Raw genomic sequence first — 25,918 nt, forward strand, 5'->3', positions numbered from 1 at the left:
TCTACCGGTCACAACATCATATGGGACTGTTTTGAAATCCTCGCTATTGGAAAGTCCAACCTGCATTGTAAAATTAAAGAAACGCTATTGATCGTTGGCTGTGAGAAGCTGTTTCTTTATTAATTTCTACCGCAAGTATCATTTTGCTATTACTTTTTACTTGTCACCAGTGCCTCGCTTAATTTTCAAATTTATAATATTTTGTTTTAGTTATAATCGTCATTTCTGAAGATGTATGTTGTAACATACGAAACGTCAAGTTAATACAGTTAAGTTTCTTAGACCATGCGTTGTCTATTTGCAATGTTTGTAACTGCTGTTTGTTTCCTTTTCCTTCTGAAATTGAAATTGCTTGAAGGTATGTGGAATACCCCTTCTTCTTCTATTATCCTCTATGCACTATCAAAAATGTCTTGTATAGCTGTTTGTAATATTGCAGCTAGCCTCACAGCATCGCCAGATACAACACTACAAACATAGCTCTCCACACAAGCGACAGATAGATACAGGATATTTTTAAATGATCATAATATTGAGTGAAAAACGTGATTCAGCCAAACAAAAACAAAAGGTTTCGACGAAATATAAGATTATACAATGTTTTCTTGACAAAGTTCGTCATTTTAAGTCTGGTGTACGTTAAAATGTTGGTACCGTTGATGGTGGTGGTTTTGTCAAAACACTGGCTAGTGCTTCTGTCTTGCTCATTAATGCAATAACTGGAGGGTTTCTATAAACAAAATCTCGATACATGTTTTAGAACCCAGTCAAGGTCATTAGCAGTAATTTATAATTACCCCATTTAGACTCAAGTTCACGCTCGAAATAATTACTCCCATTACTTATTAGTGAATTTCTTCTAACGCAAATTACGAGAATGTAAACAATAGGCTCATTAATACAATATATTCCCTTAGTGATTTTTCCATTCTCCTGGCTTGTCTTTTTGACATTATGTTAGAATGACAAATGAGATGCTAATCACTTGAAAGAAAAACTGCAGACTGAAAAGTACACAATATATTAAGTAAGGAAACATTTACAAGTTTAAGCTAATGGTTGATATATTGGCATTTAAAACTCAATATTGCATTCCAATTAATTCTTGCCAGAATATCCGGCTTCTTTCAATCCTGCAATGAACAGCGACGGAATTGGGTCACTGGCGTTAAACACTTTGCTAGCAGGTTAGTAAAATCCAAATTAAATTCTTCATCAGACAAGTCAGTATCTAGCGACCAAAAACCGTTCAGGCTGTTTAGATATATTCGCCTTTGTTTGAAGCTCGAAATGTTGAAGTATTTAGAGAAATAGCTCAACTCTTCGTCACTCTAACAGGAATGTTTCTAAATGTGAAAGTTAGAAATGAGTTTCGGATGACATTAGGTAGACAGTTCTAATTTTGGCATGTTAAGATGGAACAAAGTCTGATTCCATTTCGAGATCAGTACAAAAGCTAAACACAGCTGATCGGCGCAGCGTTGCATTGAAATCAAGAGAGCGAGAAATTCAAGGTAAAGGTATTATTTCTATGTGAATGATCTTCGCTAATATCACTCGCTCGAGAGATGTTGTTATGCAATCTAGAAAGCTCAGTTTGTTATTGAGCAAAATGGATTGTGGGTATGGTTGCATACAATTTCTGTCGAGTTTTTAAAAGACAAACTGCTAGAAACAAAATCACGGTAGGTTTCGCGGATGACTTGTGTAATTAAGACACTTCTTGTGACGCTGACACACAACTAATGAATGCACACAACTGGATATTATGACAAAATAAACTTCTCGTAGTAAATTGAAATGCAATTATACCTTTCTCGTTTGATCCATAATGTATTCACCACGAGGTAAACACTTAAACTGGTACGAAGCGAAAACTTTGCAAAATTATAGATGACAAATATGAGGTTAGCTGTAATAACGGGTTCGTTTTACTCGCGAAAATAAACCGATGTTATTCGTAATAAATTGCATTGCAATTATACCTTTCTCTTTTGACCCATAATGTATTCGCTACGAAGCTAAAACTTTAATTGCTAAGAAGCGAACATTTTGCAAAATTATAAATGAGACTCAATATCTATAATGAATGGAAATTGTCATAGTTAAGTAGTACTGGCGAAACAACAGCTTTGTCAAGAAGACTTTTGCATTAGTAATTACAATTTTCTGTAAATTAATCTGGACTTCAAGATCCTCTACTAGTCGATCTCTTGGACTTTGCACATGTTACAGCAGAAGTTATATTTTTTACCTTAGAAAGTAACTTTGCTGAGAAAATATACTTTCTAATCTCACGCGGACTTTGTTTACTTTCTCTTTTCTGCACATGCGCAAAAGTAATTTACAGTGATTACTGCGCCTTTCAATAACATGCGGACTCCAAAATTCAAAGCTCAACCGACAAATGCGTTTTTCGCTACCGTCAGTAAAATGTTCGGCGGCTCCTGATTATGTTGTCTGAGCTGTGCTCGACGATTTGATTTGACTATCGCGCGCTCGGCACTAATCGGAAGCTGGGAGGAGCCGCCGAACATTTGATTGACGGTAGCGAAAAACGCATTTGTCGGTTGAGCTTTGAATTTTAGAGTCTGCATGTTTTCGAAAGACGCGGTAATACAGCGTGTGAAGATAACCGTGACAACTGAACAATTTCTAAGTACACCAAAGTTACCTGTCGTGAGCTTGAAACATTGCAAAGAAAAAAAAACAGTCAGACAAAAATTAAACAGGAGAAGATGATTACTTTGTTTTCATTAAACGCTAGTAGTTAGCCATTTTGAATTTTGAGGGACAAACTTGAAGACCTCAGGCCGTGCGTTTGCAATGTAGGCAACACTTGCATTTTTATTTTAAACAATTGACAAAAGGCTATAGTCGCTAGCGCTTTTACGGCCGTTTGCAATTACAAACACAAATTACAGGATGTGTCTACCAAGTGGTCTAGTGATGCCTGACAGAACTGACAACTTTATTACTAAAGTAATTATTGAGAGAAGCAGCCCGGATTCCCCGCACAAAGGGGTGCAATGGTTCTTACTTGCGCTGACTTGAAAACGACAATATTATAGTAACTGTTACATTATCAATGAAATGACATAAGTTTAAAGGGGCAATAGCAAAGGTGAGCATGTTTACCTTCCTCAGATTTATCAACACTCATTCATTTAATTTCATGATCAAATTTCACCATAACACAAATAACAGCACAGGACATCATAGTAATTTAGTTCACTTTCGGTTAGCATTAACCGAGATATTCAAAAAGCTTCGTCCTATATATATCTCAGTTTTCAGTAATTTTGTTTTAACAATAATCATAAATTTGCATTTGGTGCTTTTCTATTTGAGAGGGACGTTTCGGTTCTTTCTTGATCTTTACTAATGTGTGATCCTGTATTGCTAATTCTGCGCCAAAAAAATATATAAATCGTGTCGTTTCGTAGTTTTATGGGTCCTTTATGCCTTCATAATCGAATGTAACTTGAAAGCAAAATTGTATGTCTATCCTTTTAAAGGAACACCTTACCATGTACTTGAATTGTAGTTCGTTGCATTGTCTTTCGAGGAATCGATTTACTGTTTCAGTTTTCGTTTTGATTTTACAAGCCGTCCTTCTGAACGTCCTATTTTATTTGTCTGGCAGCGAAATATTTCATGTATTTCATGATGATTTCAGCGCATTTAGTTCATCACGGTCTTGTCTTTCTTGGATTTAACGGATACACTGCTGTGTTTGATTGTTTTAATTCTTTGTAAGGTTTGGTTTTGGTCCATTGAATTGCCAACGCAAATTAGCTTAATCCTACCAACGGTTCGCAAGTTTGCCTTTCATTCGGCTTAGGCCTGTCCACATGTGCTGAAATATAAATTTAAGCGGGACGCCTGGGTACCAGACTGATATTGAGCATGCGTCAATGTCTTGACATGACTTCACCGGCTACTCATGTACCAGTCTATGCTGTCCACAAGAGAATAATACGTAAACCGAGATAGCCCGGCTTTTACGAGGTTTCTTACTTTGGAGAGAGTTAACGACTATGCCATATACAAAAACGTTCATGCCCAATTTTGCCTGCATTTGTGAAAACACCAATTTTTGGTCCATTGATGTTTAAATGTGAGATGAAATGTTTTAAGGATTTGTGTGCTGGATGAAAGAGCTTTCGAAACAGCATTCTGTTTCGAGGCCCCATTAGGGTGAAGGGGGGCGGTCTGAGTGTCCCGCATCCCGTTAACTTTCGGCCTAAATACCCCGTAACCGGTAATTCCGGTTGCAAAGATTAACGAATTTCTCTACTCGGTATCCCGTTTTATCTGATCGAAATGTCCCTTTTTACCCCAAATATTCTGTACCCCGCTAAATATTTGCCTAAATATCCCGTATTCCGAAAACCCGTAAGGGGGCCTTTATTTCCACAAAAGCGTACGTACATAAAAGATTACGTTTAGATATCAGTTTATCAAAATTGGCAAGCTTGATAAACTCAAAAAGCTTTTTACATTTTTCGGTGGATTTCTACACCAATGATAAATTAGAAATCAAATAACTGATTGTGAAATTTTCAGGTAACTTTAACAGCGTCGATAGAGAAGCAAAGACATGAAACCTAAAGACAACACGGTGAGGGTAGAAAACTCTCGAATCGGAAAATACGCCCAAGGACCCTCTCAGCATTCTCCAACACCTAGTCAAGCTAAACAAAGCTCTGTTGCCATTGAAAACCAAACACTCCGGGAAAAAGTGAGTTATTTACATTATTTAGAGCGGTTTTCATTTGATTGTTGAAAATTAATTGATTTGCACTTTCTGGGCTACATGATTGGTTTAAAGATGTCGCGCCACTTTTTCATCCAATCAGAAGTAAAACAAAACTAATCGTGACTCGTTCGCACACGTTTTCCCGCGCTTCGCGTCAGTTACATGTAATTACCTCGAATTTGGGATTGGCTAGAGTGATTACTTTGGTTTTACGACAAGCAATTGAAAACCGCTCTGAAGTCATAACATCTACATCTTTGTTGATTCAGTCTCTTAGAGTAGGGCATGAAATTTTAATAAATAGCACTCTAAACTTTCTTTTCAAATGTTTTTATCCTTCTGTAGATTGCGTGACTCGAAATGCTGACAAATTTGTGTCTTTTTACGTTGTTTCTATTTTTCCAGATCTATCCTGACATGAAAGCAAGCGCTAGAAAACGTAAAACCCTAATTGAGTGGATTAGAAAGTACTTATTAGAAGGTAAATTTACGGGTCTTTGCATTTCCTACACCCAGCCAACCCAAGATCTTGAAATTACCATCCAACTCTTTTTTACGGTTTTTGCAGATGAATTGGGATTAAATTAGCAGAATTATGCTTTATCTTTCAGGGCAGGCTTTGACAGCCACTCAAACCCAGGCCCTTGAAGCGCTTTGCGCCGATGCTCCATGGTACGAAAAGCTAATTGTGAAACACCGCCGTCTGGTGGGCGTGGCCATTCCTTTTACGTTCTTCCAAGTGATTTGGTGGAGCTGTGCGGTCAAGTACAACTTTTGGAGACTGTTTCCTGACAGATTTTTCATGTCCATAACAATGATATTTGGTTCCATGATTGCAGGTAAAAATAATGATTAATTTTACGAATGGAAAACATTGTATCCTGATCTTTATACTTATATGGACGATAGAAATAGTGTTATGTAATGTTCAAAACTCATGTGGAACTACAAGTAAAGCGAGTGCTTTCCCTGAAATGTTTTGAACAGTTTGTGGCGTGGTCTATAAATATCTGTACGGGGAAGAAAGTATTTCATACAGCTGCAGTTTATACCCGGGGGGGGGGGACTTTCATATAAAAAGGACAGGGGGGCTTGTCGGAAATTTTGAAAAGAACCCCTATGAGGTACCGAGATCCTGTTTGTAGGCGTTGCTTGAATTTTTTTTTTTTTTTTCACCCGTAGGAGCTGGCAATTTTAAAACAACATATTATTTGACACTTCCATAGTTTTTGATAGCGATAGAGAAGATTGCTTCGAATACCTTCTACTCATAAAGTTAATTGTCAACTATCTCCTGTCATATTTTTTTCAGCTCGATACCCTACAAGTTACCGCAAAAGCTCTCGCTGTTGACCTCTTGAGGCTGAGCACCCTATAAGGGGTATTAAAACTAAGTTTTCAATCCCTAACGGGTACGACAAGCACCCCCGTTCTTTTTATATGGGAATTCCCCCCCCCCCCCCCCCCGCGGGATACATCCCCGTAACATTAGACGACTAGAAGTATTTCTACTCTTCTGGATATACCTACCCTCTGCATGGGACGCTAGTCTATCGCAGACCAGTTGGCTATTTGCAAGCATGACCGTAGAGTTGAACTAGGATATAGCAAGAAACAACTCCAGCTTTATTGGTAAGAACGGGACTTGAACCCGCGACCTCCGAAGATTTCAAGTCCGGCCCCCTAACCAGTCGTCCATGCTGTCTCTTACTCTGCCTCCATCTGTCTACAATACATTTCGCTTGTCATCTCTCTTAAATGAAACCAATATGACGTTTGAAGTAAATAAATGACCTCTCTCTTCCTAGGAATGAGCAGTGAAGGTGGAGGCGCAGTAGCATTTCCCGTCATGACCCTCGCTTTTGGCATAGCACCAGCAATAGCACGTGACTTCTCACTGATGATTCAGTCCTGCGGTATGACGGCAGCGGCTTTCACCATCTTCTGGATGCGCGTGCAGCTTGAATGGCATTCCATAATAATCTGTTCGCTTGGAGGAGTCGTTGGCATGGTGATCGGTTTGGAGCTTATTGATCCTTACCTCACACCACCCCAGAAGAAAATTGGATTTGTCTGTGTGTGGTTTTCCTTCGCCTTTGCTCTTTTCCTGTTAAACCGTTACCACAAGCGTAAGACATTCAAAGTTATCTCAGACTTCAAGCTCTGGAAGATGATCGTCCTTTTACTGACCGGATTCATAGGCGGAATCTTCTCTGCTATCGCCGGAAGTGGCGTGGACATCTGCAGCTTCAGTATCCTCACTCTTCTCTTTCGCATCACAGAGAAGACTGCCACGCCCACCTCTGTCGTCTTAATGGCAGGAAACACCGTTGTTGGTTTTTACTGGCGTCAAGTCATGCAACAGGCAATCAGCGCTGAGGCTTATTACTACCTTGCAGTTTGCGTCCCCATTGTTGTGCTGGGTGCTCCACTTGGATCTGTCATCGGTAGCCATTTTCATCGCCAAATTCTGGCGAGTTTGATTTACATTTTGGACACCGTGGCCCTTATCAGCGCGTACGCAATAGTTCCTCTCACCAAAGTATTGATTGGACTGTCCGTGGGTATCATAGTGTTCGGATTTCTCTTCTTTGGCCTCATCGCTTATGCCGGACAGAGAATCATGGAGGGAGTTAAAGAAGGGAATGAAAAATTGCTGCAAGGTCAAGTCAGGTTCATGGAAGAATCCTACAACACAGATCTTAACGACAAGCACGAGGTGCCTCATCGTGAGGTTGACGTTGTAACGCTAACAATGCTGCAAGTGAGTTGTAGAGGAGAAGATAAAGTTCAAAAACTGGACACTCTCTTGAAGACATGAAAGAAGTTTTCAATTGACCATATTCGTATTCTCGGTATTGGACTGGAGCCAGCTTGCAACCGAGGCTAATGCGGGAAGCTTTTAAAATGCAAATGACATTCATCCCTTTTTAACGATATTCTCACGAGCGAGCTTACATTGTCAGCTATTACCAGTTCATTACGGTTACGGACCATTACGAATATGGCCTGCTAAGTTTGTTAAAGAGGTACAATTCACATGAGAAAGCTAGCCATAATACTTCATTTTTTAGCTACTATTACTAATAACATCCACACTAAATATAATAACTTAAATTTGCAGAATTTTAAATAAACAATGTTCAATCTTCTGGAGACTGTATAAACAAAATGACACGATAAGAGAACCAATCAGGTACGTGGGTTTCCATCTAGTAGAACACGGCTGAGTAATACATGATTGATCAAGTTTAAACAAAAGAAATCACAACTGTCACGGCGTTTGGATATCTGATGTTAATTAGCACAGATTTCAACAATTTTATTTCTCCATTTTACCCTCATGTTACTCCTTGGTCTTAGTTTCGATTGAGAAGATATATCAAGTACTCGGAACGTGTTTTATCACATTTCCAAAAATGCACCTCGAAGGTCGTATTTCAATTCTCATCTCGGTGTTTGGAAGTGCTGTAAAACATGGTTTGTCATGTTTGATGTATTTTGCTGCACTTAGACTGGGCTTACTTCACTGTGTAAGTTTCAACATGGCCAGCTTGTCACTAAGTTAGGATCTTTCTCCAATCTCGATTAACGAATGCTTTCATCAGTTTAAAACTGTTCTTTAGGGTTTAGCCGAAAGCATTGTCAAACATTTGCCACAAGTGGCAGTAACTGTTGTTAGTTGCTGTATCACTGCAGTAACTTGTTGTAGAAGATGACCCGGGGGGACACCCATATAAAAAGGACGGGGGGTGCTGGTCGGAAATTTTGAAAATAACCCCCTAAGAGGTACCATGATCCTGTTCTGTGGGCTCGGCTTGAAATTTTTTTCACCCCTAAGAGGTAACAATTCTAAACAACACATAAACTGACACTTGCATAATTTTTAGCAGCGATAAAGACGATTACTTTGCATACCTTCTACTCATAAAGTTGCTGGTCAAATATCTCCTGTCATATTTTTTTGGCTCAATACCTTATAAGGTACCGTGAAAGCTTCCGCTGTCGACATTTTGAGGCTAAATACCCTATGACCTAGTTTATAGTTGAATTTAATTCAGACGAATTTAATTCAAATTAAATTCGTCGATCAGTCGACGATTAGTAGACGGGTGATTTAGACTTCGAAATTAATAAGACGAATTTAATATTCTGCCCGAGCCTTCCGCATTTATCTGACCAGCGGCGAATATAAAAAACGCGTGAAACGCGCAGATTAAACCAGGGCACCAGGGCGGGAAAACCAAAACGAAATGGCGAGGTTTACCAAAGCTTTATTGCTGGAGAAAATGTCCAGAGAAAGACAGCGGAGGAGAGAGTTGCGACGTCGAATCTTGACACTGGTTGTATTGAAGAAAAAGTTTCTTACTGGAATGTGTTTCAGTATTGATTTGTCTGTTGTTTCAATCCTCGTCAATGACTATGATATCTATCATATCCGTGATTTGATCTTCATCCCAACTGGCTTTTCCTCCTCGTTTTGCCTTTTTTTGCCCCTTCTTCAGTGCTTTGAAACCTTTCATTCTCGCCTGAATCGGTTTCACAAGCCAGCTCACAAGCTGCTTCGATGTTATCGGGACGCTCTTCGTCCAAAGATTCATTTTCCAGAGCAGCTGGTTCAATGTCATCGGAAGGGTGACGGTTTTCGCTAAAGAATTCGTTTTGCTCAGCACCTACAGCAGTTCCAGCCCACGACAGGCAATAACCTACGCTTTTGTTTGCTTCCCACCCCAATGTATCTTCGTTCTCCTCAGTAATAGAACATTCAACTCTGACACAAACACTTTTTCCACAAGTTATGTAGGAATACTTTGTATGCCTTTTACAAATTGTGCAGGTGGAAGGCAAGTTTTTCCTACACGAAGACATAACTCGCACGAAGAAAACATACGAAGTGGGAAAGGCGCGGGAAAAGTGAGTACGAAGGCACTGTTTGCGCATGTGACACGAACGAAACGAACCACGGGCTTACCACGGGCTCATTATAATAATGTATGCATTTAATTCGATACGTCTGTTGCGCGACGTCTGAATTGAAGACGCGCTATCGCAATTATATCCGTCCTAGCAAGGACGGATACAATGTCTTAGACGTATTCAATTCATCGGACGAATGTCATTCGGTTTGTACGTCTCGCAATCGTCGAATTTAATTAATTTTCTTTTCTGTCCTGTTAATGCTTTTAAAAGGTATTAGAAAAGTGTGTTATATCTCTAGATTAATTGCTACTATAGATAATATGCGATTTAGATAACACCTATATTGTTGTTACGTACGTAAAATTGTTCAAAATCGATTCTTTATAGTAAGTAGGGTGAAGAAGCTGTCTTGTATTGTAAGTAGTATTAATAGCTCTGTTGTATTGTAAGTAGTGTATGTAGCCTTTATTGTACTCTTTTAGGGTAAAGTAACAGCAGAAGTGTTGTAAAGTATAAGCAAACATAATCTGAAAAAAAAAATTAATAGCAGGTCCTTGGATTAAATTCGACGATTGTTGCGACGTATAAATAGGGCCTAAGAGGTATCAAGACCGCATTTTTAACTCCTAAAAGGAACGACGAGCACCCCCGTCATTTATATGGGAGTTCCCCCCCCCCCTCCCCCTTGGGAAAGATGTCTTAATTAAACTTGCTGGCCCAGTTTCCTTCTGTATCGAGGCGAGATCAGCCAGTTTATAATTTAATTAATCGTTGCTTGTAAACCTCAAACACCACGACAACGGTGTTTATTTCCTCTTACTAACGTCATGATGACGAAGCTAACCATCAAACCAAAACATATTATAAGGTAACGTCACGAGAAGTGAAAACTCTTAAATTAGCAAATAAATAAACACTTACAAAGGGCATTGGCGAAGGTAAGCTTATATTACATTCTTCCACATCCGCATGCTAAGATCAGAGCTTAACCACATCAGGACGAACGAAAATTGTGGCTGTGTTAATACAAACAAATTAACTGGCGACTGCACGTATTTGGTCTTTGCATGGATTTTCATTAACTTCCTGCATGTCCAGGTTAATCACTTTGGATGTTGTTCGAAGGAAAGTGGAACAGGTTTTGAAAAAAGTAGTTCTCTATGGTTTGTGATCTGAAATCTCTTGTGGTATTATTCTTACAGAACGCCGACGCTTTTCGCGAAGGGTTGGCCAAAATAGACAAAGAGTCGGAAATCAAAAGGCTCTTTAGACCGCGTTCTGGCGGAGAGCGTGTTATGATGCCCTGGAGGGAAATCTGGTGAAAGGGAACTACGTCAGCAAAGTCTAAAAAGCCCCAACGGCTAAAGACTTATTTTCTTCATTAAACTGAACGGTAATATTGTCTTAAAATTACCTCTTAGGAATAGCGATGTTGATCGAAGGAAAGTCGAAGAGTTTTTGAAAACATTGGCTTTCCACCTTATGGTTTATGATTTGAAATCTCTTCTGGTATTCTAACAGAACGCCGACGCTTTTCGCAAAGGGTTGGCTAATATAGACAAAGAGTCGGAAATCAAAGAGCTCTGTAGACCGCGTCCAGGCGGGGAGCGTGCTGTGATGCCTTAGAGGGGAATCTGGTGAAAGGAAACTACGTCAGCAAAGACTAAAAAACACCAACGACTAAAGACTTATTTTCTTAAACTACTCGGTAATATTGTCTTAAAACTACCTCTTAGGAATAGAGAAAACGTCAGCTTAATTTTGCCATAGTTCAAGAAATTGCACGTGCTTTAAAGTGTCACTTTGAATTCAATATATTAAATTATAATGCGCAGGCGCCGTAATGGGCGCGCTATTAAGCAGCGCCTTTGTTAGAACATTTTTCTAACAAGAGGTGCTAGTTATTGGAATCTTTATGCAAAATCAGTCAACTCAGGACTTAGTGGAACAAATAAGTGAAACATACCCAGGGTCAAGACCACATCATATGAATTGCATCCTTTTAGATACGTTGTGCCCAAAAAGTGGAACGATTTACCAGAAAGGAGCAGATCCACTTCCATTTTTTAACAATTTCAAGCTTCACTTAGTAGTCTGTCTTTTAGCATATCTTGTTGTATTTTTTGCTAGTTAAATACCTGTGCATTTGTGTATCTTAGTTAGATAGTCTTCAGAATTATCAACATATTACTTTATTGTAGTTATCTGAGTTCAGAAAGCCTTCGGAGAAATTAGCATGTATGTGCTATACTGTAACGAACTTAAATAAAGTGTCTGCATGTAACCCGTCCGCATATGTTACCGATGCTTGTGCTAAATTATGCGCTAGTGTAGACCACCCATTAACGCAAAAAATCAGAATTGAAATAAATGAGTCCATCGCTTGAACAGGATGTCGACAGCAACCACCACAATCTTCAATTTTTAGTGTTTCGTGTCAAAACTCATGCAAATTCTCAATTTCACGATCAGGGAAGAGTTCACTTAGCCTGCGGGGAAACGTCTACTGTCTCCTTTATTCCACGCGCAAACAAGACGTTATTTGCACGATGACGTTATATCCAGCTATAACTACTACTTATCGACTTCCCCTTTATTATCATGCTAATAACACTTTTATTTTCCAATTTAGCATTGCCTATGTGTAGATGTCTGTTATTTTCTTTGTCGGCTGCTAGCAGGCAAAGATCAAGTATAAAAGTAGTTACTGGTATCATAATAAAAGGAAAGTGAAGTAGGAGCAGTTACAGCCCGGTATGATGTCATCGTACAAATAACTGACTGTTTACGGAGACGTAATTCCAAGCAATTTGTGGTTATGCAACTTTTGAAACGTTTGACCTCCAGCTTCCCCCGGCTGGGTGTCCCTAATGCTGAAACCGTATTGTTTGCTCCGTGTGGCATATACATTTAACAAAAAAAATGTTTGGCCTTTTCAGGACAGTTACATTGAACGTGAATCAACAAATTAAATTCGAAAGAAAACAAAAACAAAATTTGGCAATGTCCGTGATTTGTAAAACTCTGATTATTTCGCGTCTCACTTAATATCATTAAGATACATAACACAATATCCTCCGTTCATATTTTGGTCAAAGGTCTCAGTACACGCAAGGCAATATTGATTAATTACGATAAAAAAAATTTTGAGATGTCAGTAGATAAAGGATTAGCCAATGGGAATGCGTGATTACATCAGTCAATATCGCCCAATTCTGTCATTTGCTGATCATTAATGTGTCAAATAGGTCCCGAAATAGAAACACGATAATTTATTCTTTTATTTGCCAAAAAACGTTAAATCATACAACACATCACTAAGAGAGTTCATACCTTAGTTGCTGCGTTGCTAGTAGGTCTGATCTTAAGGTATGTATGACAAACAAGTGAATTTACGGGAGCACAACTTGATATTTGTATTGGCACTTGTAATACTTTTATATAAATTGACATGTTTGCTGTCAAGGTAAAACGGTTTTATTTGTTAGTTATTTAAAGATAATATTTGTCCTGTCTGATTGCGGCCTTTCCTGTTTCAAACGCCCTCGCCAATTCAGTATTGTCCGTGTTGGACTTGAGATGTAATTCCATGTTCTTCAATCTTTCCTGGAATCTTTAATAGCTTTTACTCTGAAGCCTGAAGACAGCTGTCATGGAACATAAACGCGGCACTGTTGGGAATGGAGAGGTCGCTATTGATTTTCCAGGAGAAGGAAACTACAGCCAAAGACCTGCACCGCATTCACCAACCCTTGGCCATGTACACTGGAATTCATTTAGCATTGAAAATGAAACTCCTCGACAACAAGTAAGCTATTATTTCAGTCTAAATTTTCAGTTTATTCAGTGTTCTTGAAAACAAATATCTTTGTCAGAATTTTAGAGTTAGATTTGACAGAAACGACATTATAAATTATTCCATAGAATGAGCATAACCCTCCTCTCAACCCTTCATGCTTCCATTTTTCATTAACATTTTTTTATTTTGACTCGGTATTTCTGTATTCTCGGCACTTGCTTTTAATTCAGAACCCTAGACTTAATATCTGTTCACGAAAAGAATTCATTTTGCATTATATGTTATTTTTCCCCAATATTGCTGTCGTACAGTTAAGTATCCGAGCTATTTCGAAACTTAAGATTTCAATCCAATTGCCAAATTTATATTCAAATTACTTTACTTTTTAAAGTTACTTTAGTTTTCTTGACACTATCTTATTGCTTTTCGCCTTTTACTTTTTTTGATCCTGAGATGTTAACCCTTCCGGGGTTTCTTTTTGCATGAAGAAACCTGTTTGCTTGACAACGCAAACTGGTATTGAAAGATTCCATTGTATCTTAAAATAAAAACAAACTTTCGCTATATTATGATTTTTCCGGTTTTCTTTGCCAATTCAGAAAGCGACTCATATACCACGGCATCTGCCTCAAGAACACCCAATACGGTGTGGCCATTTCTGTTTCAACAAGGGCGTTTTTCCTCTCGTTTTAGTGTGCTTTGAAATTAGGAACCCATGTTAGTTGTTTTAACTTTGAACTTTTACTTTTTCATCTATTGGCATAAAACTCAGACCCGGCCGTTAACATGCTATCACATATTGTTCTTGCGGTTAATACTGAAGCCTTAACTACTTGAAATACGTCTATGATAGCAGTTCTGTACGAAACTGGATAGATTCGATTCAAATACCCCATTGGCGTAAAATTTGAACACGAATTTTATAGCGAAAGAATGTTAATAAACTGTAAACGGAAGATAAAAGGAAATAGAAAATCCGCAGTAACTTCCAGTTTTTAAAAACGCGTTTTTGGCGAAAGGAAAGATGTTTGCATAATATTAAAAGTACTTGAGTCAGCTGACGTAATCAACTGACATGACGCACAATCGTAAAATAATGTTTATATAATTGCCCCATTTTCGTTGAAAGTCAATATCAAGTCTGCTCTTTTATCATTCTTGCCATTAATATTATTCCCGCAGTGTCATTTAAAAATATTGGGCTCTTTTACAAGCTCTAGTGAATATCGTACAATGCGACTGAAAAGCCCTCGACTGTTGGACAGCCGGAAAACGGTATTTCATGACAAAAAAGGTAAAGATAAGACCAGTTCTCCTGAATATAACATCTATGTCATAAATTGACTGATGTGTAGGGAAAATATAAGAAAAGCAGCAAAAACTGAAAAGTTTTTTTATTACCTCCATGAATTATATGTGACTAAACATTTTAGTCATTCTTCCGTCAAATTTCAACCGGCGCTTTGAATCAAAGAATACAGCAAGAAAACCTCAGTCTAAATAACTGAACCGTTTTCTTTACACTGAGCTACTTCACAAACAGAAACAAATAGCCGACTCAGAGAGAAATGCTTCGTCTGCACCATTCAGTTTAATTAGCACATCACCCTGCTTGATATAAGGGTTGCTACTCAGTCATACGTGCGAAAATGGCTCTAGTAGTTTCTTATTGTGACTATGGTATGACAGCCGGTTGTGTTTATTTTAGTTGAAATCATGGCTCGCTAGCTTTGGCCTAGCTGCCTCTGATAAGTTCATTAAGTCGTATCAAAGATTTACATTCTTAAATCGATAAGAAACCCTTAGCAAGTACTTATAACGGTTCCCCACTAAGTAGTTATTCATGAAGTAGTAAAAACGACCATTTTGCGGGCATTGGACTATAAAGAGGACCATTAATCTTAAGTTTGACTAGCAATCACTGAGAACTTTCTAACGGCTGAAATATTTTCGTCGCACAACCAAAATGTTCTTAACATTTGTGTCGGTTACAGTACGCAAATATATGAAGTCGTATTTTTAGCATACGGAGAATGCTGACTCATAATGCTTTGCCAAGTGATGATGCGGTCAGCATTAACTAAATGTAGGATCGAACATGCAATATCACACTTTTGTTTTCTTCAAATACCGTGGCAAAGTAATGGGCAGTCATCGCGTGCAACGGCTATAAAGAATGCCATTAATCAAATATATTCAATTAATCGTAAATTTGGAACGCAGACCAACTGGTTGTAGTAAATTGGTTTAACACATGAAACAGAAAACACGATAACACAAAGCTAGTTAATAAACAAAAAATTCAGAACAGTTAAAAATTTCTGTCCATAGCCTGAAAATATTATTCTTAGAAGTAGCTGCTATACACTTTTTAATGGCGAGTCTGAAAATTTTGTGAAAAATTAGGCCAATATCCAAGATAACAAAGCTAGCCAAGCCGGGCTATCAAACATTACGTAACCGCGCGTTTCGCTCTGCCACAGAATTTTGTTTCTCCCGGGTGTGGTCCTCTTTGCCCCTCTATTGCCACGGACAATGCCATGAAGCAATTGATTCTTGCTTTTAGCTGTGCATGTATCGACTTATGTTGCACTAGTACTTATGAGGTTTGAAGAGCACACAAAAAGCTAGAAATAGCTTAGAGATGCTCTGGAAAGATAATAACAAAGAAGCGCAAATTTCAAAAAAAAAAAATCTTTAAACATTAGAATAAAAAATGATAAAAATTAACAACTGTTGTGCTGTTCAAAAAAACCTGTGCCTCGTGGATTCAAATAGACGTATAAGAGAGCTCTCTTTCTCTTTTCCAAAGCCTCATTGTGCAGAAGCTTTCTTTTCTGGGTCAGCGAGCGGGCGAAACATTCCCTGCTTTCAGAAGCTCGCGGGATTTCTCGACTCTCCCTCGAACAAGTCTTACGCTTCTTTTGTGCTCTCCAAACTTCCCGCGAGCACCATAAAGAGATGATAAGTTGGACACCGCTAATTCGAACTCGGTTAATTCGAATTCCCCGTAATATTGAATTCAAAACTGTTTCCCTACGATTTGCTCCTTAGTTATTTACCATCGGCTATTTCCATCCCTCTCAATCTCCAACTATTTTTCGTTCTCCTTGAGGGTTCGAAATAGCGAGGTTCAACTGCATATGCTAAAGCATGAATCAATTGTTTCGCAGTTAATAATTTTCTCTATTCTCATCACCCGGCTGCTTAACTATGTATGAATAATGGAAGGAGAAAACGGAATTTGATCTCACTGATTTTTTCACTTGTTTGCTTGTTTCAGAGCAACCCTGGCGTGAATGCAAAAGTGAAGAAGACAAAACGAACTCCGATAGAGTGGCTGAAGAAGTACTTCTTAGAAGGTAATTAAGTTTGCATGTCACTTTATTATGAACATTACGACAAGACAGACGAAATCTAAGGAACTCTATCGCTTAGGGGTTGGGCGGGAGAATAAAATACTTTCTACTGAAGCGAATACCGAGGTTGGAGACATTGAAAAGCTCGGAAAAACATCCCATGAGCTCCGAGAAAGTTCTGCAATGTAAGTAGATCCTTCCAAGAAGCTTAACCTTCTTTTATGGCTTTGAAGGATAATTAGTTTGTGTTTCTCTTTAGTTTCCTTTGTAAATATTTAAGTGTAAGTTCGTGTCGGAATTGTTCCAGCCAATCGGAATGGACCAATTGTTTTTTAACCAATGAGGACCAGGCCAGCGCGTTTGCTTCGGCATAGTTACGTTCTCGGCTTTTTGATCGACTCTGAATTATGACTGGTTCACAGCGTTTATTGTTTATTTACGAAAGTTGTGATTGGCCCGATGCGATGTAATTTTTTTTTTTTGTGAGACTTAACACAGAAAAGGTTACTCTTCAGCCAATGAAATAATGAAAACGATGACACAATCAGAGTGTCCATTACTTTACATATTTCAATAATGCACTTCAAGATATGAAACATGATAACATATTGAATAAATTATCGTGCTGATAAATTATAAATTATCATAATTACAGTGAAGTAGATTATCATCATGTTTGTTTGCTTTTCAGGTCAGGCTTTAAATGCCACTCAGACCCAGGCTCTTGAGAAGCTGGACCCGAATGCTCCATGGCACGAGAGGCTCATTGTAAAACACCGCCGTTTAGTGGGCGTGGCCATTCCTTTTATCTTCTACCAAGTGCTTTGGTGGAGCTGTGCTATCGAGTACAGTTTCTGGAGCTTGTTTCCAGACAGATATTTCATCTCCATAACAATGATTTTTGGCTCGATGATTGCAGGTAAAAAAAAAATTGCTGTTATATAGCCATCAGTTGAGTTAGTGCAGTACAAGTAACTTAATAACAGAACTTCTCCCGATTTCAGTGATTAATTCAGAGGCAGAAGGGAGGGGGCGAACTTGTCAAACATAATCAGAACGTAGTGAAATGAACTTAGGAAGTCACGCCAAATATGTGCGCAGTTATTTCAAGGGTAAGGTAGATAACGCTATCGACGAGACAAATCACCACCTAGTTAATAGACAAACCACATTAAACACTGAATAGTTATCAATTCAGGAAATAACGTTATCCTGCCTGCAAAATCGAAGCCTGAAGTTACCTAAATTATTTATTTGTTTAATTTTTTTTTGTAACAGGAATGACCAGTGAAGGTGGAGGTGCTGTTGCATTTCCCGTCATGACCCTCGCTTTCGGCATAGCACCAGCAATAGCACGTGACTTCTCACTGATGATTCAGTCCTGCGGTATGACAGCAGCGGCTTTCACCATCTTCTGGATGCGCGTGCAGCTTGAATGGCATTCCATAATATTCTGTTCGATTGGAGCAATCGTCGGTATGGCCCTTGGTCTAGAATTTATTGATCCTAACCTCACACCACCCCAGAAGAAAATTGGCTTTGTATGCGTGTGGTTTTCCTTCGCCTTTGCCCTTTTCCTGCTAAACCTTTACCACAAGCGTAAGACATTCAAAGTCATCCCAGACTTCAAGCTCTGGAAGATGATCGTCCTTTTACTGACCGGGTTCATAGGCGGAATCTTCTCTGCTATCGCCGGAAGTGGCGTGGACATCTGCAGCTTCAGTATCCTCACTCTTCTCTTCCGGGTCAGCGAGAAAACGGCCACACCGACTTCCGTTGTTCTTATGGCGGGAAACACCGTTGTCGGTTTTTACTGGCGTCAAGTCATGCAACAGGCAATCAGTGCTGATGCATACTACTACCTTGCAGTTTGTGTCCCGATTGTTGTGTTAGGCGCTCCTCTCGGCTCTGTGATCGGAAGTCACTTCCATCGACAAATTCTGGCTGGCCTCATTTACGTCTTGGATACTGTGGCCCTCATCAGTGCGTACGCGATTGTACCGCTAACCAAAGCGTTGATTGGAGCATCCGTGGGCATCATGGCGTTCGGGTTTGTCTTCTTTGGTCTTATCACTTACGCCGGACAGAAAATTATGGAGGGAATCCAAGAGGAAAAAGAACAATTGCCGCAGACGCAGGTGAATGGCGACGCTAAAGGAAAAAGAAACTACGAACAAAATCACAATACTACTGAAACAGCTCGAGATCTTGATCTAGGAAAACTAAATGTAGGATTTTCCTCTAAAAACGATGTTTCAAGCCAACTGTAATGATAGAAAACGGGAAAAAGGATTAAAACACGAACGCGATTTTGAAGAACTTGAAGACAAGTCGCTGAGTAACCTTTTGGAAAACTTAAACTTCTATTGACGCATTTTTACATTTTTTACGTCCTATTTTTTTATATATATAACCACTGTTTATATTGATCATGTTACGATATCGCATTGAAAAGGTACATATTGTATCAGGTTCGTTCTTAGTATTAATTAAATTCGAATTATTTTATAACAATAACCGTATAGACTTGTAATGGCTGAGTGTCAAGAGTATATATACTTTTTTTAGAGAAACAATTGTGTACATAGTAATCAATTTCAAATAGCTTCACATTGCCATAAGTCTTGTGAAGACAAACAAAGGCGAGATTTTAGCGTTTTAACTGTTTGTTTACATGCGGAAATTTACCCTTTGTATTTTAAACATGACATACTTACACTGTTATCTATCCTGTATCTATCTTCTATTTTCTGTTGCGGTCATTTGGACCAAAACGTTGATAGCGTTTGCTTATCTCAGTTTTTTGAGCTTAACTTCGTTATTAATAAAGTTTTCATTTCATTCTGATGTGATTTGTTTGTACATTTGTTAATGAGTATCGGGTCCTAGATTCTCATTACATACCTGCTTATATTTCTACAAAAAGTTGCAGAGAATTTAGCGAATGATCAACCAATGAGAAGATCCACGGGGACACTGACCCCTCCGGGTATAGTTAGTAGGAGTGATTCAGAGTAACCGGACAAACTCGGCACCTGTTCTTGTAATATAAACTTTCGTAACAGTGAACTTTCTTGTGACAGTGGACAGTGGACAGTGGACTTTCTTGTGACAAGTCGCGCATGCGCACTATCGTGACACTGACCCCGAATAATATTACCAGTCTCCTACAGAGCCAGAGCTAGAACGGTGTCATATTAGTACCTTGTGCTAATTGTAATGCAAAGCATTTAAACGTTTGGCGATTCTGTTTTTCGCAATAATTATTCCCTGAAATAAGATTTGATCAGAGAAAGCAATTAATAAAAAACACTGGATTTGATCATTTAAAAACCCTTTATTCATTAATATTGGCGAAACAAAACTCTCAACAAGCTAACGCATTAGCCGGTAACGTTCCACCTTTTTCTTCTTTCTTCTAGTAATACCCGACAAATCCTGAAAGACAATCAAACAAAATGTGACAGTGACTACAAGCAATTGAAGTACTTGGCCTCGTTTTCATTATTCACAAGTGGAAATGGTATCAGTTCGTTAGGATGTAAAGGATTGCAGTGGCGGATCCAGACCTTGAGCCAAGGGGGGGGGGGGGGGCTGTTTTGTTTTGCTTGCCCAGCCGGCTTTTCTTCCTTCTGTGATTTCTTGTCTTTTTTTGCCAGAATAAGGGGGGGGGGGCACAGGCCCCTAGGGTCCCTCCCCTAGATCCGCCACTGGATTGTGCAAACTAAATTAAATACCCCAACAGTACTCGCCGCAAATTTTGGTGAGAGGGCGAGGCGAGGTTGCATGCCCTATCTCAGACCAAAATTTCGTGAGTTTGATACCCTCCGCTATTTAACATCTCTAAAATTATTTAACGAGAACGAGAACGACACGATATTCTAGATTTTGCCTTTGTTCACAGCCACTCGTTTTGCGTGTGACGTTGACCAATCCGCAAACATTTGGATTTGAGTTTCATCTGACGTCATTACCAAGTGCATATGGTACACAATTGGCCTTCGTGCTGGTTGTTCTATTTTTCGCTGATAAACTTGCTGACGAGACCCAACCAGGTCTAAACATCTGTACATGTCACAATTCTAAGCTGTCAGTTTGGACTCTAAAATGTCGTTGTCGTGAAAAAGTAAACAGGCTTGCTTCATTGTTATCCCAAAATTTGTACACGTCTCGATCTGTCACGTGACCTCATCTATCCAGGAAAAACGAATCAAAATACATCAATGAGTGAAGAAGCGAAAGTTCACCACGCGGATGAAGCTATAGCTATCGCATAAGGCGGGAAAAATATTCGTGGTAAGAGAAAAGAAAGGCTCTGTAAAAGTTTCGGAACTTGACAGCATATAACAGGGATGTTGACAGAGACTCTTCTGAGTCGACGAATCGTCGGACTCCAGGAGTCTTTTTGCGAAGCAGAAGATTTTTCTTAGCGCTGTTTTCTCGAATAATTTTTTTCGCTTGAAGCAGACACTTTAAATAGTTATAACTCAAAGGTAATTTGTTCAATTGCCCTCAAATTTGGACAGTAGCTAGTTTAACATATAAACTACAAAAAATTGCTGCCAATTATCAATTTCGAAATACTTTTTCTCCGAGTGCGATTTCTGTACGATCACTCCAAGTTTTTTTAATCCTATTTCGAGAATGTTCTGTAACTTTTTACTGCAATTGAATATGCCAAAACGCAGACATAGTTTTTAAGCGCTTTGGGCCCTGAAACAGAGGAAAAAAATTAAATTGGCGAAAAACAAAATTCGCTTTGACTTGCAGCTTTCGAAAGGTGATTCGGGCGCTCGCATTTAGTGGTCGTGGACAATTCGACAATTCATTTTATTTCAAAATTCTTGGTATAGTTTGATAGCCACCTCTATAAGCTTCAATTTGATATAGAAGTTTGGGCGTCTACATCTTTAACTGCACTCGCTACATCGCTTGCACGCTTGACACCCGGCCTGTGCGTCTCGAAAAGTTTAGCCTAAATTTTTCAAGTTCGTCGTTTGTAATCCTTGTCAGTCTTCTCCATCCTCAACCATTCTGGTTCCGTTATGATTTATTATCAACTCTCTGGTGTTTTTCTATCTTAGTAGACCATTATTTTCAGGTTTACTTCAATTTAAAGGTAATTTTGTACATGGTCAAAATAACTAAAACTACCGTGACTGTGGTTTTTAATAAACTGGGACTTACTTGGGCATCTGCACAGCTTTGATCCGGTGTCAACAATCATGTCCTCAAACTACGCTTCAGTACCAGGTGAACAATGGTAATTATCAAGCGGGCACAGGGGTACACACATGAAAAGATCACCACTACCACAATGGCAGAACCCACTGCAGCCCATATAGAAATGACCACCCGGTTGGATTGTCTGACCATCCACCACGCAAGGCTGAGGAAACAGTCATTGATTTTACGAAAATTAAATGTTAAGTGATCGGCGAATTTTACAAGAAAAAAAAAACTAAATGAGAGTTATTACCAAAGGGAATAAATAATTTTATGCAACCTGCCCCACGATTAGTTTCCCGGATGGAGTCACATCCGGGACTTGAATATGTTTGTATTTAGGCAGGACAAGTTTTTCCCTACCCACTTTACCCCTCACGCTTTAGGTGCATTATCGGTGGTACATCATAACACACGTAGTGTCACGTAAAAGCGTGTTTGCCCTCACCTTTGCTGGAAAAAGAGGTACTTAATTATTTTTGATCTTATGATATGATCTTAACAATAAATGGTCACTTAACTGAGTGGCCAAATTATGTCAAAGAACTGTGTCAGCTTAATTCTCTTCCCAACAAACTGAGCTTAGCCTTAGCAATGCACATTGCCGGAAATACAATCCTTAACAAGGGGCAAGGGGCATGAGAGTTTGTTTCATATGATCATTTATGCTGGGTCGAAAGAGCCGTCTGAGTTCTCTTAACACAACGGCAACGGCAACGAGAATTAACGTCACCAAACTAAAGGTTTAATGAGCGAAACAATGGCTGTACACGTGCATTATAATTGTTGGTACATCAGTCTTTGCCGTCCTCTGAAAACAACAACATGAAATGACCCAATTCTGCGTTGTCTGGAGAACGTGAACCACAACGGCTAAGTTTTCGTATTTCTATTTGGAATTGAACGCATTCGTAGCATATTCAGCAGGGGCGAGTTTTAATATCGACAGACACACTGAATAGTTCCAAATAAATGCGAAATTCCAAAGTAAAATAGAAACACATTTTTAATTAGGCGTCCTCCTCGCCGACGCCGTCGTATATGCGTAAGGTCTCTAATGTTTGCCACACATACATACTCGTTTACCCAACTATGATTATTATTTGACATAATTATCATAATTACCTGGTTTTGAGGTTTGCCAAAGGCAAAGGCAAGGAAACACAAAGAAACGAAGACAAAAATTCTTTTTGCAGCCATTTTTTACTGATGCCGAGGGTCACAATGGCTGAAAAATTAAGAATATTTATTGAAGGTAAGACATAATTTAGTTTTTCTTATCACGACACATCTCATTGTAGTTTAAGCAACTGTCGAGTGTTTGTAAATTATAAAACCTTGATCTAATGGTTGTGACAATTCCACTCGACATTTTTGGGCTTTAATAAGGCATGTTATCGTTAAGTAAACATTGCAACATGTTTTTTTTTTTTTTTCTTTTTTTTTCTGAGACTTTTACCACTGTAAGATGATGAGTTAGTTATGTCAGAAATGTAAAATAATGGGGGGTCACCGAATTCGTTTTGGAGAGAACATGCCCGGAAGAACACCCTAAATCTGAAAAAAATCGGACTTCGTTAGCGAATAAGGCCATAGTATCTGAAAGCCCAGAAATATTGCAGTTCGATCTTTGAAGTGAGATGTTCTCTGCCAAATATTGTTTAAGTGGACGTATTAAGCGAATTCAGTCAACTGGTGGGGTTTCTTCAAGAACAAGTTCACATTAAGCGACCATAGTTTCACGCGCCTTGCGGCCGCAAGATGGCAGTATTTGATGCCCCGTGGACAGAAATCTTGATTTTTTTTTTCCACTCCCCACATTGATTTTTTGTTCATTCTTGGACAATGTGGAGATAATTGTAAGTAAAATCTGTTTCTGGAAAGAAAAGTAGGGGTCACCGAACATCCAGGATCGTTGAATCCAGGCAAAGCTATAGCAATGGCCATCTGCCCTATCATTGTTCATTTTATTACTTAGCGCGCGCGCTCATGCATGACGTGGCGTGTGAATTTCCTTTCTCAAACTCAATAACAATTGATCAAGTTTAAATAGAGGAAATCACGACCGTGACGGTGTTTGGATAACTGGTATTAGTTGGCATAGATTTTTACATTTTTATTTCTCGATTTTCTCTTTCAAGTTAGTTTTAGTACGTTTCGATGAAGAAGATATATCAAACACTCAAGACCGTGTTTGACCACATTTCCAAACACCTCAAAGTTCGTCAAAAGTACTCTACTGCGCGTCTCTTCTCGTTGTTTGGAAATGTGGTCAGTCACGGCAGTCTTTGGGGTTTGATATCTTCCTTCAAACAATAGTAAGATAACACTTCCTAACATGCATACTCATTGCCATTAATATGGGAGCGCCACGTATACACTTAGGGCTTGTGATCATAATTACCCCTGCTTAAATGATCTGAACTCTGTAGCTAGTGCACGAGTATTCAAATAATAGAACTTTCAGTGCTTTTATCGGTAAACAATGCTATGGAAGTTAAAAAGTAATTCTTAGGGTTACTCTTGGTTTTTCAACATTTTACAAAGCAATGAAAGCTGTTGGTGATGGAAAGTTTCAACTCATAGCAGCTGGCTACATATCCTTTTTTGTGAAAAATAAAAAAAAAAGCTTGCTATATATATCAGGCGAAAGTGAATTAAGTTGGTCATGAATTGACTCTCGGAGAATGGAAAATGCTTGACATAGTCCAACAAAAGCCGAATAACCTTTATCGACATGACTACAGCAGTTATCAACTCCTCTCTGTTTCAGTGAAACACGTCCAAATTAAAACAAGCGAATAAAGAAGCAAACTTTTTTGAAAAGTCCATTAGCGAAAAAAATGGAAAAATTCACTTACCTGGCTTATGCCGAAGTTAACTCTGTTATCCAAGATAATCTCAGTGAAACTGAAAAAAACGTGTAATTAATCTTCAGCTATTTGATATTAAAGCTGTACAAACTGATTTTGAGATTGATTTCAATCACTGGATAATACTTTGACAGTCTGACAGAAGTAGGCGTCAACGATTGAAAAAAACCAATAGATTCTTGCCAAGCAGAATTTTTACATTGTAGAAATGGGGAAGACCCGGCCGGGGTCGAAAGAAGATCACACGCGATACCTCAAACCTATAGCGTGTCGCGAAAATCAACACCTAACACTTAGCCACAAGACACAAGAAGAAGGCAGTCAGTACCAGAATGAATTAAGTTTTAGAAAATGCCCTGTAATAAAGCAAGTACTAAGAATCTCTACCAACTATGAATCCACAATTAGTTAAATATGGTTTCAAGAATAACTTAACTGAGCTAACTTTTATTCAAATTAGCAAACATTGTTTTAATTTTGTGTGTGCAGCTTGGAATAAAGTTGCAAAATTCACAAAAAAGGGGAGAAAAGAGAATCGTACGCGTACGGTTTATAAAATTCATTGTTAGTTCGGTTACGATTGAAGAATTTACTGTTCCCAAAACCAGACTCTGATCTAACTTCTATGTAGCTGTTTCCCCGGTGGTTCAACTGCGCTTTACAGATTTAAAAATTCGCTAAAAATTAACCAGAAACTTACCAAAACTATCTAAAATTGACTACATTTTTTAAAAAAGTAAAACCATAATCAAACAATAAAAAATCAGCATCCGTAGTAAGCACTCAAGAAAAGATGCTTTTTGAGTCTACGTTTCAAAGTGTCAAGTGATTTAGAATGTTTCGAATCGGTGGAAAAGTACTCTGAAGGCAAGATCCATAAGAGTGAGCCTGAACCAAGGAACGGCAATGTAAAAATACTGTCTACTTTTATTCATCAGAGTCCTGGTATTCGATAATAAGTTGTTTACCCAAGATCTGG

At 38.7% G+C, this 25,918-nt stretch overlaps 2 protein-coding genes, 1 long non-coding RNA gene and 2 pseudogenes across 6 annotated transcripts; 3 read left to right on the forward strand and 2 right to left on the reverse strand.

The window, feature by feature from the left end:
• The first annotated feature begins 1,116 nt into the window (after positions 1-1,116).
• On the forward strand, positions 1,117-9,131 carry LOC110044736 (uncharacterized). Its single transcript, XM_020750307.2, has 5 exons — positions 1,117-1,187; positions 4,570-4,744; positions 5,168-5,243; positions 5,374-5,601; positions 6,571-9,131. Exons 2-5 carry the CDS (start codon positions 4,604-4,606, stop codon positions 7,581-7,583), a joined length of 1,458 nt encoding a protein of 485 aa, XP_020605966.2. The 5' UTR covers positions 1,117-1,187; positions 4,570-4,603; the 3' UTR covers positions 7,584-9,131.
• A 34-nt stretch (positions 9,132-9,165) lies between these two features.
• Positions 9,166-9,631, reverse strand: LOC149096659 (uncharacterized; annotated as a pseudogene).
• Positions 9,632-10,401: 770 nt separating this feature from the next.
• LOC149096660 (uncharacterized) lies at positions 10,402-12,096 on the forward strand. The gene is made up of 2 exons (XR_016204458.1): positions 10,402-11,075; positions 11,204-12,096. It is a non-coding gene; the product is annotated as an uncharacterized LOC149096660 (long non-coding RNA).
• An 890-nt stretch (positions 12,097-12,986) lies between these two features.
• LOC110044725 (uncharacterized) lies at positions 12,987-19,687 on the forward strand. Of its 3 annotated transcripts, XM_020750299.2 has the most exons (5): positions 12,987-13,051; positions 13,305-13,490; positions 16,765-16,843; positions 17,532-17,759; positions 18,119-19,687. In XM_020750299.2, the coding sequence occupies exons 2-5, from the start codon at positions 13,335-13,337 to the stop codon at positions 19,108-19,110; spliced, it is 1,455 nt and encodes a 484-aa protein (XP_020605958.2). In that variant the 5' UTR covers positions 12,987-13,051; positions 13,305-13,334; the 3' UTR covers positions 19,111-19,687. The 3 variants fall into 3 exon arrangements, with proteins under 3 accessions (XP_020605958.2, XP_089137446.1, XP_089137447.1); XM_089281320.1 differs by lacking the exon at positions 12,987-13,051 and having other exon boundaries at positions 13,096-13,490; XM_089281321.1 differs by lacking the exons at positions 12,987-13,051; positions 13,305-13,490 and adding an exon at positions 14,629-14,775.
• Positions 19,688-20,157: 470 nt separating this feature from the next.
• Positions 20,158-25,010, reverse strand: LOC149096661 (uncharacterized; annotated as a pseudogene). The gene is made up of 4 exons (XR_016204594.1): positions 24,928-25,010; positions 23,192-23,294; positions 22,028-22,229; positions 20,158-20,278 (listed from the first exon to the last, which is right to left on the reverse strand). The product of XR_016204594.1 is annotated as an uncharacterized LOC149096661 (transcript).
• Between the last annotated feature and the right edge of the window lie 908 nt (positions 25,011-25,918).

Source organism: Orbicella faveolata, unplaced genomic scaffold (assembly GCF_042242905.1).
Source record: "Orbicella faveolata isolate gen_17 unplaced genomic scaffold, um_ofav_v1 contig_48, whole genome shotgun sequence".
Classification (NCBI taxonomy): domain Eukaryota; kingdom Metazoa; phylum Cnidaria; class Anthozoa; order Scleractinia; family Merulinidae; genus Orbicella; species Orbicella faveolata.

What these genes read in the sequence shown, in the direction of transcription:
- LOC110044736 (XM_020750307.2), top strand. Translation starts at nt 4,604, where the DNA reads ATGAAACCTAAAGACAACACGGTGAGGGTAGAAAACTCTCGAATCGGA. An exon ending in ACCAAACACTCCGGGAAAAA is followed by an intron (nt 4,745 to 5,167) that starts GTGAGTTATTTA and finishes CTATTTTTCCAG; the next exon opens with ATCTATCCTGACATGAAAGC. An exon ending in TAGAAAGTACTTATTAGAAG is followed by an intron (nt 5,244 to 5,373) that starts GTAAATTTACGG and finishes TTTATCTTTCAG; the next exon opens with GGCAGGCTTTGACAGCCACT.
- LOC110044725 (XM_020750299.2), top strand. Translation starts at nt 13,335, where the DNA reads ATGGAACATAAACGCGGCACTGTTGGGAATGGAGAGGTCGCTATTGAT. An exon ending in ATGAAACTCCTCGACAACAA is followed by an intron (nt 13,491 to 16,764) that starts GTAAGCTATTAT and finishes TGCTTGTTTCAG; the next exon opens with AGCAACCCTGGCGTGAATGC. An exon ending in GAAGAAGTACTTCTTAGAAG is followed by an intron (nt 16,844 to 17,531) that starts GTAATTAAGTTT and finishes TTTGCTTTTCAG; the next exon opens with GTCAGGCTTTAAATGCCACT.